Here is a 20,528-nt window from a genome sequence, read left to right as displayed (position 1 = left end):
AGATTCAAATATTTAAAAATTCTTTTGGAAGGAGGAGATAATTCAGGGTACCACAATGATTATTTACACATTTTTAAATGCTCACATGATAAGAAAGAATATTTTCTCCTGATTAAAACCGGGAAAAGGGCAAGAAGGACATAATACATGAAAGAAAGTAACAAAATAAAATACTTATAAATTCATCTACTTAAAAAAATTAGCTGGAGTTCACAAACACATTCCAGGTCTGCAGTGCAAAATGTTACATTTTTCTTCTTAATTTAGAGCAGAGGTCAGCAAGCCACACTCTAGCCCTATGCTGCATGGTTCTATAAATGAATTTTTATTGGAACACAGTCACTCATCACTTACATAGTCTATGATTGCTTTCATACCAAGACACAGAATTTTGAATACTTGCCAGAGAGACCTAAGGCCCACAGAGCCTAAAACAGTGACCATCTGATCCTTCACAGAAAAAGTTTGCTGACTCCTAATGCTGACAATGTAAACCAAAGTAAAAGTTAAGTCATGAGCCAAATCCTCAAATTCTTTACAAAATAGTAGCTTTAAGTTTTAAAATTTAAAAATAAAAATCCTGAGTTGAAGTTCTAGAAAAGTCATTCAGTACATATGTGATCTTGAGCAAAATCACTCTTGAAAACACTGAGTTTCTAATACCAAGATACAAGATATTTTCCAGTTGACTTACCTAATATTCTTGTCATTGTTCAATAAGAAACGACCAAGGATGTTTATGGCTAAGACCTAAAGAGAAATAACACAGGTTAAAAATCTAATAAAATTAAACATTTATGTTGTATAAGGATCACCTCCTGACCCCTGATGGTGCAAACTATTTAAAGGTGATAGTGGATACTTCTATAGATGGCTAGCAAAAAACAAAAATGAAACAAAACAAAAACCTCAGGGCAAACTCATAAAATCATACTCTTTCAAAAGTAATTGCTAGAAGATTATGTTTTAAAGTTTTTATATTGTTAGTGGAAGAATAATACTGGCACAGCCTCACTGGAGAAAATTCTGGCAATTATACATAGTTTAAACATCTCCTCTGCTTCAACAATTCCACTTACAGAAATTTATCTGAAAAACACACTTGCACATATGCACAAGAATCTACTGCAACACTATCTGTAATCACAAATGACTGGGACATGCTAAGTGTCCATTAATAGCAAATTTGCTAAGTACACTATGGCACACCCACACAACAGAGTATCACGCAGCCATTAGGGTTCTGACAAATACTATAACATGGATGAACCTTGAAGACATTATGTTAAGTGAAATAAGCCAGCTACAAAGGGATAATACTTTATGATTCCACTTTTATGAGGTATCAAGAATAGTCAAATTCAGAAAAAGAAAGTGGAATGATGGTTGCCAGGCACTGGAGGTAGGAAATAATGGAAAGTTATTGTTTAATGGGTACAAAGTTTCTGTTTGGGAAGACAAAGAAGTTCAGAAGATATATGGTGGTGCTGGTTGCAAAAGTGAATTACCTAATGCCACTGAACTAGACTTAAAAATGGTTAACTTTTATATTATGTATATTCCACCATTTTTTAAAAAATGAGAATGGTCTCTATACATGAATATGGACTAATTCCAAGATAATGTTAGGTGGAAAGAGTAAGGTGCAAGACAATCATTTTGCTTGAAAGGGAGGGAGAGGAAGAAAACTAACTTAAAATTACTTTGGTTAAGTTATCTAGATACTGGAACGATAAGGACAAAGAGAACTGTATACATTTAAATACTGGACTGTATTTAGTAAACCTGTTTCTTAAAAGGCTATGAACCAACAATTCTTACATCATTAAGTGACTGAAAAAATGAATAAATTCATGAATAAATTCCTCCTTACAGAGGAATTACAATTATTTGAAGAGGAAAAAATGAGGCAAATAGAAAAGTGTCACTGGAACACCACCCTAATAACTACTGTAGAAAAGATTCTCTGATGGAGGGGTGCCTGGGTGGCTCAGTGGGTTAAGCCTCTGCCTTCGGTTCAGGTCATCGTCTCAGGGTCCTTGGATTGAGCCTCTCATCGGGCTCTCTGCTCAGCAGGAAGCCTGCTTCCCCCTCTCTCTCTGCCTGCCTCTCTGCCTACTTGTGATTTCTGTCTGTCAAACACATAAATAAAATCTTTAAAAAAAAAAGATTCTTGGATGAATACTAAAATGGGTGGGCAAAAAGGCTGAGAACAGGGTATTTGCAAAGTCTCAAAGTGTCTCCCTCAAACTATTTTTAATTACAAATGAAAAAATAACAATACAGTGGAGAGACACAACAGACACCACCTTAACCAAATGACCAAGGTTAATACCACCAGTAATGACACAAACAGATAGCATGTCTCTCCTGATAGGATACTAAGAAGGGCACATCGCTTCTGTGGTAGTCTTGCCAAAAAAGCATAACATCAATCTAATCATAGGAAAACTTCAGAGACAGCCAAATTGAGGGACATTCTACAAAGTAACTGATCAGTACTCTTCAAAAGTGTCCAAGTCATGAAAGGCACAGAAAGATGGAGGAATTGCCTCAGACTGGAGAGCACTAAGGAGACATGACAATTAAATACAATGTAGAATCGAGGATCAGCTCCTCAAACAGAAAAATGGCAGAAGTATAAAAATTGGTGGAAGCTGACTAAATTCTGTAATTTAGCATGATACCAATATTAACTCTAATTTTGATAATTATCTCTAGTTATGCATGATGTTAACATTAGGGGAAACTGAGTGAAAGGTATGTGCAAGCTCTAAACTATTTTTGCAACTTTTCTGTAAGTCTAAAATTACTGCCAAAAGTTTCAAAAATTGGGGAAGAGAAGAAATACACGTGTACAGATACGTTTTCAGATTTCTGAAAAAAATACATGAGGAAAGGGTAACCATATGCCCCACTAGGAGAACGTGAAAGCTACAGGCAAACATTTCCCTCCCTACATATCTCTAGTACTGTTTTAGCTTTTTTTACTTTAAGTGTAAAAAACACAAATATTTAAGAAAAACAAAGTAACTCAGATATGATGTCTTATTTGGAGTGATGAATACAATTCAAATCATGGCTCTAATAAAAGCTTATTTTGAAATGTTTCCTTCACTCAACAGTATCTATATATCTAACTATACCAGAGAGCTTCCAAACTTTACTGTAATCAATATTAAAAGCCTTTAATGGAGGGAATGATACTTCAGATCCCAAAACTCAGCATTATACATTCCACATCACTTTCCTAAAGTTAATTTCCAAATGTAACTCATTTCTACAGTACTCAAGCCCAAGTTATTTATTCTAATTGAAATGTTTAGAGAAAGATTTTAAAAGACTTACTCGCAGTCCACTCTCTGACTTAATATCCATGATAGTCAAAACCGTTTCATAAAGAATAGCATTTCCTACATTTTTACTAGTCTCCGTATTTGTGGCAACCTGAAAAGTCACAAGTGAGCAGTACATTAGTGATAAAATAACACTTTCAAAAAATATCCAAAGGTAACAAGAGACAGTTTGTGAATGATTACAGCCACCAATGAGGAGACACAAATAAATACTGCTCCATCTAACCACCATCGTTCTACTCCCACTACACTAAAATGAAGATTTTATACAGCGCAGACTGAGTCTACTCACCTGTGCTAATATATCATTCATAGCTTCACTTGAGTCATCATCATTTCGTCCTAAAATTCTTAATAACCGCAAAATTCGTACCTAATGTGCAAAACATGATTAGTGTCAACAAACTGACCTGGCACAAAGGAACTTACTTGGTATGAAACTCAAATAACTTAAATGAAGTCTCAGATCGCATTAGAAATGGTCAAAATTCAAACAGAAGAATTTTAAGCATTATCTTTAGAGAAGTAGTAAATATAAATACTTCTAAGTCTGAATGAAGTAATTAGACAACCCACACTTCATCACTTCACAACTAAAGGATACCACCACCTACAAAGCTATAGTATATTGATAAGTCTCTATGCAATAGATATTACATAGTACAACTACAATTTTATTCTATTAATGCAGTAGAGAACTGTCACTATTCACTTATTAATGTAATTTGTTTAATCAGTTAATTATCAAATTCCTACTGACATAAACTTAAGAGGAAAGAAACAATTTATTCCAAAGGTATTAAATTCATTAAATTTTCTTTCAACCTCACCTGCAAAAAGGGGTCACTGATACCAGAAACATCATGTTCTGGTGAATATCCCGACATGATGAGGTTCTTTAGAATACGAACTAACTGGGGCACAAGCTGCAGAGAAGAAAAATGCATCAAAAAACAGTGAACATCAAAGAATTTCTCCTGAATAGGCAGGTAATTTGCCTAATTAAAAAGGGGTGCAAGGGTCTGAATCCAAGAAAATTCTACTGATACCATACGCTGGTATACTGCTGATGCTTGATAAACAGAACTTAAGAGTACCTAGGCCAGGAACTCAAGACAGAATATGTAAAACAAATTAAAACAAATGATGTTTTTACCGTAGAGTTATATATGCAAAGATACTACAAGTAACAGGAGGTCAGAAAGCCTGTGGGAATCAAGTCAAACAGATGCCTACAGCGCACACTGCACTTCTACTTCTAGAAAACTTGACATATCTCAGTAACACAAACATGTTCGGTTTTTACTCATTCAAACATTTGAATATAAAACATTATCACCAAAAAATACTGGTGATTTTATTAAAATTACAGTTTTAAGATATACTATCTCAAACAGAGAAAAAACTTAAGACAAGGCTAGTTCTATTCTTTTCCAACAAACAACAGGGAATCCAAAGGCCTCCAACATTTACCAAGTGGAAAGACACATTTTAAAAAATTGTACTTTTCACCTTAAGAAGATAGCAAGGCCGTGAATAATTTCCTTTCCCTATTCTTAACTCATAAGATACAATTTTTGGTAAAATTTTATTTCAGCACTTAATTATACACACTTTGTTGCCTACTTTGTCTCATCTTGTTAATGAAACTATATATTCCTTATGGTCAGAATTCCCCTCTTGCGCTTCCTTTACTTTGTCCACTAGAGTCATAACACATAGTAGAGGCAATTTTATGGCTAAGCTGAACTTCAAAGTATTGTTTTAAATGTTTCAAATGTTTCAAATGTTATCATTCATTTCATTCTGTTGATTAAGCACTTAATCTTAAACCCTGTTCCAAAACGTGCGCCACAATGGGAACTTTTCTGGGCTCCAACTAAAAACTCAATTTAGCTACATTAACAACTCTAATCACCTAAAATTAAGAAAACAAGTGTCCAAAGTGAAGCAAATTACATCTCTTTTGGAGGCGGTCAGAACAGCCCCAACCAATTTGCTGCAACTCAATGACTTTTTCTCACTGTCTTCTGGCTCTGTTCCTCCTTACACCTCAACTTTAAAAGGGGATCAAGATCAAAACAAAGGCCAAAGAATTCACTCACAATACTGAGGCCACTTTTCAATATGAGAATATAATCTGTATGAATTTAAAGAAGTTTGGCTGTAACACTTCAGAATTGTGATTCATCAGCCATTTAAACAAAATTCTAACTTGGACAACTCCAAGATTAAAACAAACCTAAGTTACGGTGACCTGTAAATTCTAAACAGAATCCCCATTAAATCTGTCAACTGTGGACAGATTTATATTAGTGGGAAGAATAATATAAATTTGTAAACTGCTTTTTAACATGTAATAAAGCCGGGATCACCTAGTTACCAAGCTCTGCACAAAAAAGTGGCTCACCCTGCATACTTCCCAATGGCCTCCTTTTTTGTACTACACATATTCCTAATTACTTATTTAACCTGATTTCTTAGAGAAGTCTTTTTTCCTTGGGCTACTAAATTCACAAATTTTTTAATTCACAGACACAAGACCAGCACACCACGTAAAATTGCCCTGGGACAAAAAGCACAAATGCCTAAAAGTTTAGCATACAAATTCTTGGAACCCAGCTTTATTTTTCAGACAAAAATACAAGTCACTAAAACTTATGACAAGACAAACAAGATAAGATGACAAAGGGAAACGCTGCAGCCATGAAAATCAGTTGATGCCCACCCACTCTATCCCAAAATCCTTTCATGTCCCAAAACTTCCAGGAAGGAGTAAGTGCAGGTAAGGAGAAATAAAAGCTCTAAGTCTGAACTGAGAGCTCCAGAAGTACATACAGAGCTTTTTATAAAGTATGAGGTTACCCACACATGATTCTAAAATATCTACTTCAAAAAGAAGCAGTGTTTTGTGCCAAGGCTCCAAACTGATCTGGAATTGCCATCACCAAAGCCACTGGGAAACTGTTCAGTTTCTCAAGTGAGTATGAAGAAAAGGCAGAGAAGGAGGCTCAGAATTCAGGAAAGGCTGCAACTGAAATCCAAGGCTGACTTTGGAGTAAGGAGTTTAAGTGACAAGACAAAAACTGGACTCAGGAGTTAGCCAAAAATGCTAAAACAAATAACTCATAGTATTAAGCACAGCTTCAGCATTAGTGTATTTTTTAAAAAGCTGCATTTGTGGATGGATGCACAAAAGCTACTAAGGACCTAATGCCAGCATGCACCATCTAAAAGAGGGTTAATTCTTACCTTTTCATTCTAACATACAGCAGGATTCCAAACAGACAACAGGAACAAAACATACAAAGCAAGCATTAGGGACAGATACAGGCCTCATACTATTTTACAATAATTTAATCAAGACATGAACATCTAAGAAGGAAAAAAAAATTCAAAAAAATAAATGCTATTAGAGGCTTGTTAGATCTAAAATACAAAATAAGCCCCATTTATCGAGTGATCAGCACCTTAAAAAGGAATTAAATGCATGGAACTACCCAAAGTACAGTTTTTCCCAGGCATCCTTAATACCGTCTTCTAAAAACCAGTGAAGAAAACGAAAATTTCCACTTTAGAATGCTGTTAAGAAAGAGAGGGGGGAACCTAAGAGAGCTAGATTTCAGTCACCAGAGTCAAGAGTCTAAAATGAACAGAAGGTGACTCTGTGTTACATAAAAGTAATGTAAAACTTCACTTTGCAGTTTTCACTTAAAAAAAAATAAATTACCTGCCTTTAAAAACACACACCGCACCACCCACACCCACACACGGGCGCGCACGCGCGCGCATGCACGCACACACAATTCCTGTTTGTAATTTGACCTCAAGTTACATTTCCTGTCTTCAATGTGAAAACAGCAGATAAAGCACATGAGAGACTGGTAGGTGTGCCAACACTGAGAGACTTTTATTATGAAAGGGAAAACACTGTACTACTGCCAGTTCTTATTTGCCTAAATCTGGCTTCTAGCCCTACCACACAGCAGGGCTGGTCAAGTCCTTTATTCAGCTCCATAACTTCCTTTCAAAAGAAAATTGCTAAGTGAGGAAATGATGTACTCTTCAGGAAAATTGTTTTTCAGTCAAGAAAGGCTTAGGCATACAGAATGGTACCTACCTTTCTGAAATGTGCAAGCATGTCTGGGCTTCGTTCACACATTTCTGTGAGAAGGACTACAGATGTGTGAAGGACACCTGAAAGATAAGAGCAAATGAAAACTAAAATGAGGCTATATGTTATTCAACTCCACAGAATAGGGCTTTAAGTTCTGCAGGTCAATTCCAAAAAATAGTTGCTACTTTTGTTTTTAATTTCCCAAAGAAAGTAAGCACTGAGGTGAATACAAAGGAAATATTAAACTGATACCTGGTCAACTCAGTTAAATCAGAACATTTTAAACTATGTAACCAAGATAACTGCTAAAAAAATGATAACCAACACACTTGTCTCTCCATCTGAGCCTATCCATAAGGAAATACGCACAGTCACTATAAGCTAGGTATCATCTGCCCTGTACTTATTAAAGAGCTGTTAGCTGAGATATGATCGTTCAAAAAGGAAAAATCTTAAAAAAAAACTTTTAAATTTCCAGATAAAATGAATCAAAACTCCAAGGTAATTACGGATGACAAAGTAAATACACTTGTTCCAGAATAAAAAGAATCTCACAATAGTTTTCACTAATAATAAGTAAGTACCCTACCACTCATTTATCCAACAAGTTTACTTTGAGCCTTCTAGGCACAGGACTGAATTAATCAAATTAAATATACCTTACCATTTTTTCTCTTAACATTTAGTAGGACAAATGAATTTTCTTTACTCAGAACTTGTTTCACTGACTTCAAAATAAGAATAAAAGTATGGGAAAAAATAGCCACGTTCCATTTAGTTTCTCTCAAGTTTTATATAAATATATCTAAGTACCCATTATAAATTCCTGTTACAAGTAACCTAAAGGATTTTCATAAATTTTATACTCCTACCATAAGGTAATAAAAATATAATTTCTTTCCCCCCTATGGCAAGATAGCTAGGAAATCGAAGTGTTTTAGATATGAAAATCAAGGCTAGGATCATTTGCATATTACATTGAGTATCAGTAACTTAACATAGTATTTTTAATATAGTAAAAGAGGACTGAAAATGGAAACCAAGTTTACTATGAAGGAATCAATCTCTAATTATAAAAGTAGGATTTGAGAAAAGTGAGACTTGACCCATCAACCGTTCCTGGCAAAGTGTCTAAGCACAGCAAAAAGGCAAGTCCACTGCGCTCAAAGAGAAAGCCAAAACTCCCTGAAGCCCTTTCTCCTTCCTCCTTTCCCTCAGTACTTCACAAGCACATCCAAATCACATTACCATGGTTCTTTTCATTCAATAAATTTTTTGTTGCTGGTAAAAACATCTCCATAAGTTCAGGAACCTTCCTGATGACATGAACAGCACATAGTGCTGCCTATGAAGGAAAAGGAAAAAGATTTATTCAACTAAGTCAGGGCAACCAGTCTTACAAAAAATACCAACAAAAGCCTTATTATCATTTAGTTCACCTAATGAAAGAAGAAAGAATAAAGAAGTGAGACATCAGATTTATTATATATTAACTGGTCAAGACTTTCCAATTTATACGATTTCATTAATGAGAACTCTTAACTCAGCTGTCCCTTTGTTCATGTATTACTAAATAAGTGGACAAAAACTTCCTAGACTAGACCATGGTTAACATGAATTTATCAAACAAATTAAATATAACTTCTGTGTTTTTCAAAGTAAAAAATAAAGACTTCCATTTTGTGTTCATTCTTCTAAGATGACCAAAAGGTTTTATAAAAACACCATAAAATTTAAAGATACATTACTACTGTTAGTTTTAATAATACCTATTATCTTCCCCAATTCATTCTCTGCTGATATTAAGAAAATCATTTGATAATTAGCTAGTCTCTACTGAAGAAAAGATGGTCTTGACTTGTTCGCTGGAAGAAAAGGTACAAAGACTGATTTTGATTACGCATACCAAAAGTACCCATAAATACTATTTTCTGGAGTAAAATACCACAAACAAAATAGATATAGTAACAAGAAAAGATTTCAGCTAATTCTTCCCAAGTTATATTTGGGGGGAAATGGATTTTTTTTCCAATCCACAGAAGTATTTTATTTCATGAAATAATGTACTTTTTGAACAAGAGCAGCCCACTCATACTTTAAGAGAAAGCACTGACTTTGGTTCACAATCATCAGCAACAGTCCATGATTCTAGAAAACAGCTTGGGCCTTCTCACACCATTAATGTGGCGGCACAGTGAATGACAACCAAGCAATAGTAAGTGTTCACGTCTTCTAAGTCCCACATTGTACACCCTTTGTTTATGAAGGTTACAAGGTTCAAGCACAATTTTAAAAAAAATAAATGTTTATATCAACATATAAAAGCAAGTAAGAGAGTAAGATTATTGTCTTCCATTTAGACACACCAATTTATAAAGTATGTTCTAGATCATTCTCTAATAATTACGTAGGTCCCAATGGAACTGCACTTCCAGAGATTCAAAGTCACTCATACAAAGACATGGGCATGGGCACTAATTATTAGGACAAAAGTAAATTCTTAAAGTTCTGTTCATTATCACTCTATTTAATACTGTTTAGAATCTGGCAAATTAGGAAGTAATCACGTATCTAGGATATCCTGTAACATTTGTTTATAAATCATTTTCTTGAAAAAAGGGGAATTAGGAGAAGAATTAAAGTGTTCACAGTTACCAACTGGAGTTAATTATTAATTAAAAAAAAAAACCGACCTCCAAAATTAGTATAAAGACAGATTTTGACTTACAAACACCTGATTCATATACAATCATTTAAAATATATCTACTGCCAAGAAAGATAAGTTACACCATCATCAGAGCTCTCAAAAATAATTTGCCTCCCCATTTCCATAATAGTCCCTGATCCAAATGCAGACATTTGGTTTCATTAAAAGTTACCTTTTTTCTTAAGTAAGAATTGGAGGTTTTCAGGAGTTTCTCTACCTCTCCTGCAAGATCTCTGCACATCTCTGAAGAGCCCATACAGCCAAGGGTACAAAGTGCTAGCCCCTGTACATATTGCGTGCTATGATTAAGATCACTGTAAAAGAATGGAAAAAGGTAGAAATGAACATGCTTTTACTTGTGCTCCCCATACAGAAGCTTCACAATCTAATGAGGCAACTCTGAATGATTCACAATTTGTCCAGTAAGAAAAATAATTAACAAAATTATTTGTTGCAAAAATATGTTTACCTTATTACAAATTACCAATACAGTGAACTGATTTACAGTGCCTCCTACAGGCTTACAATTCCTTGTTTCCAAATACCAAAGTAACAGAAATTCAGCAATATGTTATCTGTTGAAGACAAACTACTCCAGAAAATTCAGCAAACCAATGAAAGGGAAAGCCAACGAAGACAGAAATGTGAAGCATAACTATATGTTTAGAAGATTTGGGGAGGTGCCTGGGTGGCTCAGTCAGTTAAGGGTCTGACTCTTCATTTCCCTCAGGTCATGATCTCAGGGTTGTGAAATGGAGCCCTGCACTGGGCTCCATACTGGGTGAGGAGCCCAATTAAGATTCTCTCTCTCCCTCCATTCCTCCTCCCCCTGCACGACACCCCCTTATACCCTCTCTTTCCACCCACCCCACTCTGGTGCATGCACGTTCTATCTAAAGAATAAAAATTTTAAAAATTTAATATGCTCTACTAGTATTCACTTAAAAAAAATGACAAGATATATATACATCAACCAAAACCTTAAAAAAAATCAAAAAGCAGTTCCCACCACTAGAGCATTTTTTTTTTTTAAAGATTCCATTTATTTATTTGACAGAGAGAGAAAGAGATCACAAGTAGGCAGAGAGGAAGGGGGAAGCAGGCTCCCCGCTGAGCAGAGAACCCGATGTGGGGCTTGATCCCAGGACCCTGAGATCATGACCTGAGCCGAAGGCAGAACCCACTGAGCCACCCAGGAACCCCTACTAGAGCATTTAAGGTGACTTAAATATCACAACAGAAATACTCTGAAACCTCTAACCTTATGGTATAACATTTACTTTGTTGTCACATTAATTTTTACATTTTTTAAAAAGATTTACTTCTATAACAGACAGACATAGCGAGAAAGGGAACACCAGCAGGGGAGTGGGACAGGGAGAAGCAGGCCTCCCACTGAGCAGGAAGCCCGATGCAAGGCTTGATCCCAAGACCCTGGGATCATAACCAGAGCTGAAGGCAGATGCTTAACAACTTAACAACCCAGACGCCCTAATTTTTACATTTTTATGTATTCAAAAGAAGAAAAAAACAGTAACTAGAAAAATTAGCTAATTAAACAACCTTTAACAAACTAAACTAGATATTTACGGTGAGGCCCAGTACCTGGTGATACAGATATACAAAATCCTATCTCTAACAGACATTGATTACTGTACAAAATTATTTACAGACCAGCCAGGAAGTATACCTTCAGAAAAAGCTGAAATACTAAAAAGCTTGAACCAGTAAATTCATCTATATATTATAATCAACTTCTACTATTTAGAAGCTGAATTACTATACGAGTTATGCTACTTCTACTGGCTTTAAGAGCATTTTAATATTCTTTAGTTGGTGGTTCTCAAGGATTTCAGTGGTTAACGGATCTCTGGAAGGTCCCAAGACTGTTTCACAGGGTCCAGGACAGCCGAACTATTTTCACAATCCTAACTCGTTATTTGCCAACTATACTGACATTTGCACTTGATGCAAAAGCAGTGGTGGAGAAAATTACTGGCAGAGTAGTGGCACCGAACTGTACTAGCGGTCACTGTATTCACTGCCACACCTAGACAAATGGAAGGAAGGTGGATGGACGGAAGGGAGGGAGGAGGGAGAGGGGGAAGGAAGGAGGAAAGGAAGGAGTGTGTTTCACTTAAGACTGCCTGTGACAGGGCAGTAAAGCAGCTCAGTTTTACTAAATCTTGACTCAAATGCATACTGTTTAATATTGTGTGAGGAAATACGAAGTATTCATAAAGAACTTCTGCACACCCAAGTGGCAATCTCCGAGAAAAGCACCTGTTCACTTGCAAGCTAAACGATGAACTTTTTTTTTTTTAAGATTTCTATTCTTATTTATTTGAGATAAGAGAGAGCACGAGCAGGAGGGACCAAGGGAGAAGGAGAAACGGGCTCCCAACTGAGCAGGGACCCCAATGTGGGGCTCGATCCCAGAACCCTGCGATCATGACCTAAGCCAAAGGCAGACGCTTAACCGACTGAACCACCCAGGCGTCCCTAACTATGAACTTTTCAAATATATACAATATTTACTTGAAAAATAACTGACAGACAAGCATAATTATTAGGATTTGGGCATGTAGCTGACATCTTCTGGAAAAGGAGCCAAGCTGGCTTATCAAGAGCAACAACTGACAATACTTGTTGCCAATGATAAAATCCAAGCTTTGAAGTAAGAGTTAGAATTTTGGATAATTTGTATTGCTATAGACTATGATAAACTTCATAGTCTACCAATACTTTAACTGAGCCAATTTTTCCCAAGTGACTTAGGCATGGTGTTACAAATGCATACATGAGTAAAAGATTCCAAGTGCAAGAGGAGCAATGGGTTTAATATAACAAAGTACCAAGCTTCACTAATATGGTTTCAAATTCCACCTTGAAACTAATCCTTAAGAAACTACCATTTATGGAGTTTTGGTATAGTATCAAAGAAGAATATCCAGTTATCTGAAAGGCTATTAAAGTCCTCTTCCTTTTTCTAACTATCCAACAACTATCTGTGAAAGGCTGGATATTCTTCATATACTTCAATCAAAACAACATAAGAACTTGAATGTAGAAGCAAGTATGACATCTGGCTGTCTTCCATTAGACCAGGTGTTTAAAGATTAAAAAAATATATGAAATAATGTTATTTTTCTCATTTGAATTGTTTTTATTTTGGAAAATAATTTTTCATTAAAAACGTTATTTATGTTAACATGTAAGGGGATCATTACTGGTAATTTTAAATGAAATAATAAATGGTTTTAACCTTCTCTGAATAAAGAAAGGAAAAGAAAGTAAAGTATAAATTAGCCATGTTTGCTACTTTTTAGCAATTTGAATATTTAAGATAAAAATGACTGATAAGGGGCACCTGAGTGGCTCAGTCAGTGTCCAATTCTTGATTTTGGCTCAGGTCATGATCTCAGGATTGTGAGATAAAGCCCTGAGTCAAGCTCCAAGCTGGACATGGAGACTGCTGAAGATTCTCCAGGGCACGTGGGTGGGTCAGTGGGTTAAGTGGCTCCCTTTAAATCGGATCATGATCCAAGCATTCTGGGATCAAGCCCTACGTTGAGCTCCTTGCTCAGTGGGGAGTATGCTTCTCCCTCTCCCTCTGCCTGCTACTCTCCCTGCTTGTGTTGTCAAATAAACAAATAAAATCTTAAAAATAAATAAATAAGAGTCTCTCTCTCTCTTTCCCTCTGCCCCTCCCCCCAATTCCACCCCCTGCTTGCCCTCTCTCTCTCCCAAAAAAGTATTTTTTCCCCTGGTAAAAATAATGTTTAAGTCTTTTTTTCTTTTTTTTTAAGATTTTATTTATTTATCTGACAGAGAGATAGAGAGAGCATGCACAAGCAGGCAGAGCAATAGCCAAAGCAGGAGGCAGAGGGAGAGGGAGAAGCAGGCCCCAAGCTGAGCAGGGAGCCTGATTTGGGGCTCGATCCCAGGACCCTGGGATCATGACCTGAGCTGAAGGCAGACACTTAACCGAGTGAGCCACCCACAAGCCTCAATAATATTTAAGTCTAACTATGACGTTCCCATTTAGGCTCCCAGTTTCCAAGAATATTTAGCTGACTTTTCCTTCATTTTTCAATGATTATTAACATTTGCATAATGCAAGCTCTTAAAATATCATATCCAATTTTTAAAGAAAGAGCTTTTCTAGGCCAATGAACAATGAGGGAAACATTTTTTTTTTTTTTTTTTTTAAGATTTTATGTATTGTCAGAGAGAGAGAGCACAAGCAGGGAGAACAGCAGGCAGAGGGAGAAGCAGGCTCCTGGCTGAGCAAGAAGCCCAATGTGGGATTCAATTCCAGGACCTGAGATCATGACCCAAGCTGAAGGCAGCCGCTTAACCAGGCATCCCGGAAAATATTCATTATTAAACATAAAAACCACTGGTACACAATGATGCCCCATAATAAAAACCAAAAGCAAAACAAACAAAAACCAAAAAACCTCACAAAACAAACCAGCCCATTCATTAACAAATATTTTTTGAAAAACAAAACTAAATGACCCAAAGTCCTTTAACTTGAGCTTTGACTAAGGGGCGAGATCAATTCCCAACTATTATTTCTCTCTAAAAAAGCTCACCTGAGGCCTGGTTAGGTCTCATTAAAATTCAAAACAAAGATTTCTTCCTTGCCTATGTGCCTCATTCTTCAATTTTTTATCAAGCTATAAACCTACACTTGAGTTTGGTATTAACTCTTTAATATGAACTTGCTGCTAGGCAGAACTGCCAAATCAGGAGCATGTGACTGAAGGCTTAAGTAATAAGGGCAACAGAGCATGCAAGAACCAAAATTAAAGAAACTCTCAGAGGCCTAGCCAGAGTAAAGGTATAAAAGAGTCATGCTGAACATGAAGACTGTAACCTCTGTAACACCAAGGATCTCTGCCAATTGTTTTCACTCTCCCTCTCCAGAACTTATAACAGCTCCTGGCATGCAGCAGGTATACAAGTATTTGCTGAATACATGAATCAACTCCGTATTTCCATTAGTATTTATTTCAAGACCCCAAATTAAGATTCCCCCAAAATTAAGTTCACAGACTCAATGTATTTATATGACACCCTCTATATTTAAAAGCAAATCGTAATTCTCATTTTGGGATTTTCCATTATCCACTGGGAAATTTTAAAGTAGAACATTATTGACCACATAAAAGTGTAAGAGTTCAATAACTACAAACGTGATTACCTATATCCCCTGCATCTACTTTCTGTCAAACAAATACTACAAATGAAAAAGAAATCTACAAAAGGAGATTAAACTAATAGATACACCAAAACCAAACCAAAAAGTACCTTTAACCAATAAGGCCACCAGAACTTCCACAACTTTCAAATAAACATTTGATATTTATTCGAAAGTTAAGGATGCTGGGAAGAACTGCTAATTCCCTTGCTTAGCTACTCTAATTCCTCCCTATAGCAAGCATTCCTCAGTTTGTAAGTTAAACAAACATGACTGGACTAGTAAAGCACCCATTAGAGGGAAAAAAAGACACATAAAAATTCACAAGCCTAAGTAAAATTTCATGCAAGTAAAATCTTGAATTAGACCACTAACAAGCAAGACTTCTTCTTTTACCTTTAAATGGTATTTACTCAGAACATACACTGGTAATTCTTTAATAAATGTAAAATTTCATTACTCATGGTATTCAAGGTCCTGGAAATATAAGAAATCTCTGATTTACCAATGCTTTTTCTATTCCATGTAGGTCCAAATTCTTGTTTCATTGCTAAACTGTGGTCCTTCCTATGCCTGAAGATGTTGTACATGCAATGCCTTCATTTAATTACCCCCTACAGGGGCACCTGAGTGGCTCAGTCAGTTAAGTGACCAACTCTGGATTTTGGCTCCAGTCATGATCACGGGGTCATAGGATGGAGCCCCGTATCAGGCTCTGTACTCAGTGCAGAATCTGCTTGAAATTCTCTCCCTCTCCTTTCCTCCTGCTGCTTTCGTGTGCTTTCACACACACACACACACACACACTCTCTCTCTCTCTCTAATAAATAAATAAAATCTTAAAAGATAATAATAAATATTGGCCTACAGAAGTTTTAATCCTTTGTTTACCTTCTTTACACATGAACAATAAGAGCAATTCAAATATATTCTAGGTAGTAAATAAAGTCAATAAACAGATGCTCTCAATGTCATATTGTAAGAAAACTTTAAAAGCACAAAGTAGTTATTAAAAGAAGGAAAAGACTTACTTCTTGATACAGTTTGTCATGAGAAGATGGACATCTTGTCTTTCATCTAACAGCAGCATTGCCCCTAAATAGCCAATGCGTTTGTCTGTGAACTTTTGAGAGGCGATAAGCTTGAGGCACTCCAACTGCAAATTTTTTAAAAAAAGAAAAGAAATTAAGGAATTGCTACCACAATCAGGAAAGCAATGTTTTTAACCCAGAGTCAATGGATGGCTGAAATTAGTAGATATCAAATCGCCTAAGATCTTGAGATATCCTGATGATATGACACCAAGTTCTGGAATAGATCATCTCGGCAAGGTCCTATGATATAAACTATCCAAATAATCTGGGAGGTTTACCTTACTTCCACAGACTGAAGTTTAAGTAGTTATTAATAAAGTATTATAATAGAATATTAATAAACCCAATTCTTAATTTAATCCCCAGTTGTACTAAATGAGCACCTAACTTATGGGTACATTTATGATCTTTTCTATTTTGAATATCAAAACACTCAGTAACTGGAAATACATTAAAGTGCTAAACACTATCTTAAACATCAGGAATATACAACTGAAAAAGAGACAACAACTAACATTAGTATGACGTGGGAAGTGCTACATTTAGGGCTTGAACCAAGGAGAAGGCAGAAGAAAGAGTTTAGCATCTGAGGAATAAAAATACAGAATTAAAAAAAAAAAGGCCAGAGGAAATTTCAGGAGTAGAATAAACCTAAAATGTTTTATATGACCTTTTCTTTATGTAATTTATAAAAATTCTAAGAGCTTAAGACTCTTTGTAGTTAAATAGATCATCTTGATACTTAGCCTTTCTTGAATATCACAATCATTTTGATATACCTTATTACTCAACCTTGACTAACATGCAAAAGGCCAAATATCCCCTCGATAGTGATGGTTTTCAAAGCGTGTAGCTAAGTTAGACACTCCAAAACTCCAAGAGGACTTTTGCAAACTATGTTCCCATTTAGAATCACTGTATCCCAAGGAAAGGGGTTCAAATGCAGACATATATACAACAGTCTAAAATCATGAGACTATTCCCATCTGAATTTGCCTGTAAGTTCCAAAGTGAAATTGAGGAAAATAAAAGCATTTGCAAATAAAACTGTTTCAAGCTACTTAAAAACTGCTCTTGATATATCTGCATTAAAAACACCTCAAGTTAACAGAATGACTATACTATCATGAACAAATCAAAGCCTCTAAGAATAACCAGGATCCAAAAGGGAAACTGAAATGCCTCTGAAACTGACAGATTACATAACAACCCTTCCCTTCCTTCTATGCATTCAATTTAAATTTTAAGAAACATTATCTGAAATAAAAAAATGAATAAAGTCATTTTCACAATCTCAGCATAAAAATTACTGCTGAGGTGAATGAAAAGACAGGAGCTAAAATATTATCAGAAAATCTTACTCTTTTTCAAATAGAAGGATTTTTAACCTTCCCATTTAATAATCCTAAAAATGAATATTTAAGCAGTGAAAAAAAAAACAGTTCTAAAAGAGTTTCAGGTATGACTGAAATTTTTAATCATCCTTATTGAATCGTGCCTTTAACAAATACCAGGCATTAAGCAAATAAATTATCCAAAAATTTGTTATTAAGATGAACTAATGAAGAAGACAGACTTTACTCTTAGGCATTAATATGACTGTGTATTTTTTAGGCCAAGTTTTAAGACAGTCACACTAAAAGTCATCAATGATTTGAGAGTACAATTTGTTACTCTTTGTGACACTTGTTTAAAACTTACCTGAAAATGAAGAAAAAAACTACAACTTAAAGGGACAAACACTAAATTAATTCTTTTTAATACTCCCCATTGGTACAATGACTTTGCTTCAAGAATATACATTTGTTTTACGAAGGTGGCAAATTTTGAGAGGAAAATCCAAGATTCAAGACTGGAAATGGCATTTGAAAAACATCCTCCACTGAGGATTAATTCTCATCACATCCTCTACACTTTGGTGTTAGTGGCCAGCAATAATGCTAAGAAAGCACTGTGTTTCATCTTTAAGAATATTATCATAGTTTTCAGATGTGGTAAAAGAAAAAAGATGGAGGGATGGACAATGGGGTTCTGGGGGAAATACTAGGTGAAGGCATCCATTTTTTGAGCAGCAACCACTAAATAGGCAACTCCAGTGTGAGTTACAGAAGAAAAATGGTAAAATCAATTATATGTTTCTGCCCCTTAGGTAACAACCTCAAATTGAGTTCCACTCCATCTCACTTAAAGCTACTTGAAAATCCCACCTGAAACATTGCTAATCTACAAATCTAACATATGCTTTAAGACCACAGAAAACAGTCTAGCTTTTATATTCACACAACAGAGATAAAAAATAAATTTTTGATTTTACTCCAAACTCCCTGAGCAAAGTAAAAAAACCAATGACAAATGTGGAAAAAATATTTCCAACCTGTTTCATAGACACGAAATGCTATGTAACAGGACCCTACAAACTGATTTTCAAAGAGACCAACAACTAAAAAAAACAAACAAACAAAAACAAAACAAAACAAAAAACAAATAAAAAGACCAACAACTCCATATAAAAATGGACAAAGAATATGGACAGTTCAAAGAAAACAAAAATAATTCAAACATAGGAAATGGAGTTCAACCTCCTCATAAAACAAATGCAAACCCAAGTAGGTAAATTTCCTTAAAACAAATCACTGTACCGTATACTTGAAAAGGGTGAATTATAAGATATGCAAAAATATGTCTCAGTAAAGTTACTGGAAGAGAAAAAGACATGCAAATGGAAACCATAGTGAGACAGTTTTTTAACCTCTTATATTAGCAAAGTTAGACTGTCATTACGGAGCGAGGACATTAGTGACTGGCTATAAAGTGGCACAAGCTGTAGACAGAAACACCTGGCCTATCTAAAATACAAATACATATACCCTTTGACTCAATAATTCCACTTTTAGGAACTTACACTATCTTTACATTTCAGATATATGTAAAATAATGGTAATTATTCAATTATCGTACTGCTTTAAGCAGTCAGACTGAAGGCGCACCTGGCTGGCTTAGTTGATAAGAGCATGTGACTCTTCATCTCAGGGTCCTGAGTTTGAGCTTCACAATGAGTGTGGAGCTTACATAAAAGTAAATAAATAAACAGTAAGACTGGAAATAAGTGTCCATTAATAAGGCATCAGTGTAAATAAATTATGATCCATAAATATCATGGAATATGAGCACCTGAGTGGCCCAGTTGGTTAAGTGTGTGCCTTTGGCTCAGGTCATGGGATCAAGCCCCACACTGGGCTCCTGGCTCTGCAGGGAATCTGGTTTGTCCCTCTCCATCTGCCCCTCCCCCCGTTTGTGCTCACACTTGCACTCTCCCCCCCTCCAAATAAATAGAAACTTAAGGGAAAAAAAAGTATCATGGACTACTATGCTAGATACATTACCATGAGTATGTCAAAGAAGCTGGCAAAAAGAATGAGGACATGGGCTAATTTTCAAGACAGATTACTAAGTAGACACTGCACACATGTATTTTACAGTGGAGTAGGCATTTCCATTGCCTGGAGATGTATTAAATATCTCTGGAAGGATAGACACAGACAGTTGCCTATAAAAAGGAAACTAAGCAGGGACGCCTCATAGGCTCAGCCAGTTAAGCCTCTGCCTTCTGCTCAGGTCATGATCTTGGGGTCCTGGAATCCAGCCCTGCATCCATCCATCCTGCTCCCTGCTTCGCGGGAAGCTTGCTTTTCCCTCTCCCCTTGCAGCTACCCCTGCTTGTGCGCGCTCGCTCGCACTCTCCTTCTCTCTCAAATAAATACATAAAATCTTAAAAACAAAACAAAACAGGAAACAGTCTGAAAGTGAACAGAAAGCAGGGTTTTCATCATATATTCTTTTCTATCTTTTAAATTTTGCATTAATGAACTGTCATTATCTATTCCAAAGATAAAGAATATTGGACCAGAAGGAAAAAGTATAAAACTGCAGGATAAAGGGAACTTTTATCTAATTTGTGGTTAGAAAAGTTAATATAATGATAGAATTAAAAAGGAGGGGGAAAAAACCTAGGGCAATTACTCCCTCTCCCAAACTGAGTAACAC

General features: G+C 35.8%; 1 protein-coding gene across 2 annotated transcripts in view; it reads right to left on the bottom strand.

Moving 5' to 3' along the window:
- The window catches only part of AP1G1 (adaptor related protein complex 1 subunit gamma 1), a 76,385-nt gene that overhangs the window by 23,503 nt on the left and 32,354 nt on the right, over positions 1-20,528 (bottom strand). The window contains exons 3-11 of one of the 2 annotated variants that reach the window (XM_004763438.3): positions 16,422-16,546; positions 10,354-10,495; positions 8,722-8,818; positions 7,477-7,553; positions 6,609-6,617; positions 4,187-4,282; positions 3,649-3,729; positions 3,349-3,447; positions 695-750 (exon numbers count right to left, since the gene is read on the bottom strand). In XM_004763438.3, coding sequence (XP_004763495.1) covers positions 695-750; positions 3,349-3,447; positions 3,649-3,729; positions 4,187-4,282; positions 6,609-6,617; positions 7,477-7,553; positions 8,722-8,818; positions 10,354-10,495; positions 16,422-16,546 — 782 coding nt within the window. The remainder of the gene's footprint in view (positions 1-694; positions 751-3,348; positions 3,448-3,648; positions 3,730-4,186; positions 4,283-6,608; positions 6,618-7,476; positions 7,554-8,721; positions 8,819-10,353; positions 10,496-16,421; positions 16,547-20,528) is intronic. The other variant, XM_045076269.1, reaches the window with a different exon arrangement.

The sequence above is a fragment of the Mustela putorius genome, unplaced genomic scaffold (genome assembly GCF_011764305.1).
Source record: "Mustela putorius furo isolate JIRA1106 unplaced genomic scaffold, ASM1176430v1.1 tig00000174_pilon_pilon_pilon, whole genome shotgun sequence".
Lineage (NCBI taxonomy): Eukaryota > Metazoa > Chordata > Mammalia > Carnivora > Mustelidae > Mustela > Mustela putorius.
The sequence above is the reverse complement of the archived record's forward strand: the minus strand, read 5'-3'. Positions and strand labels throughout refer to the sequence as shown.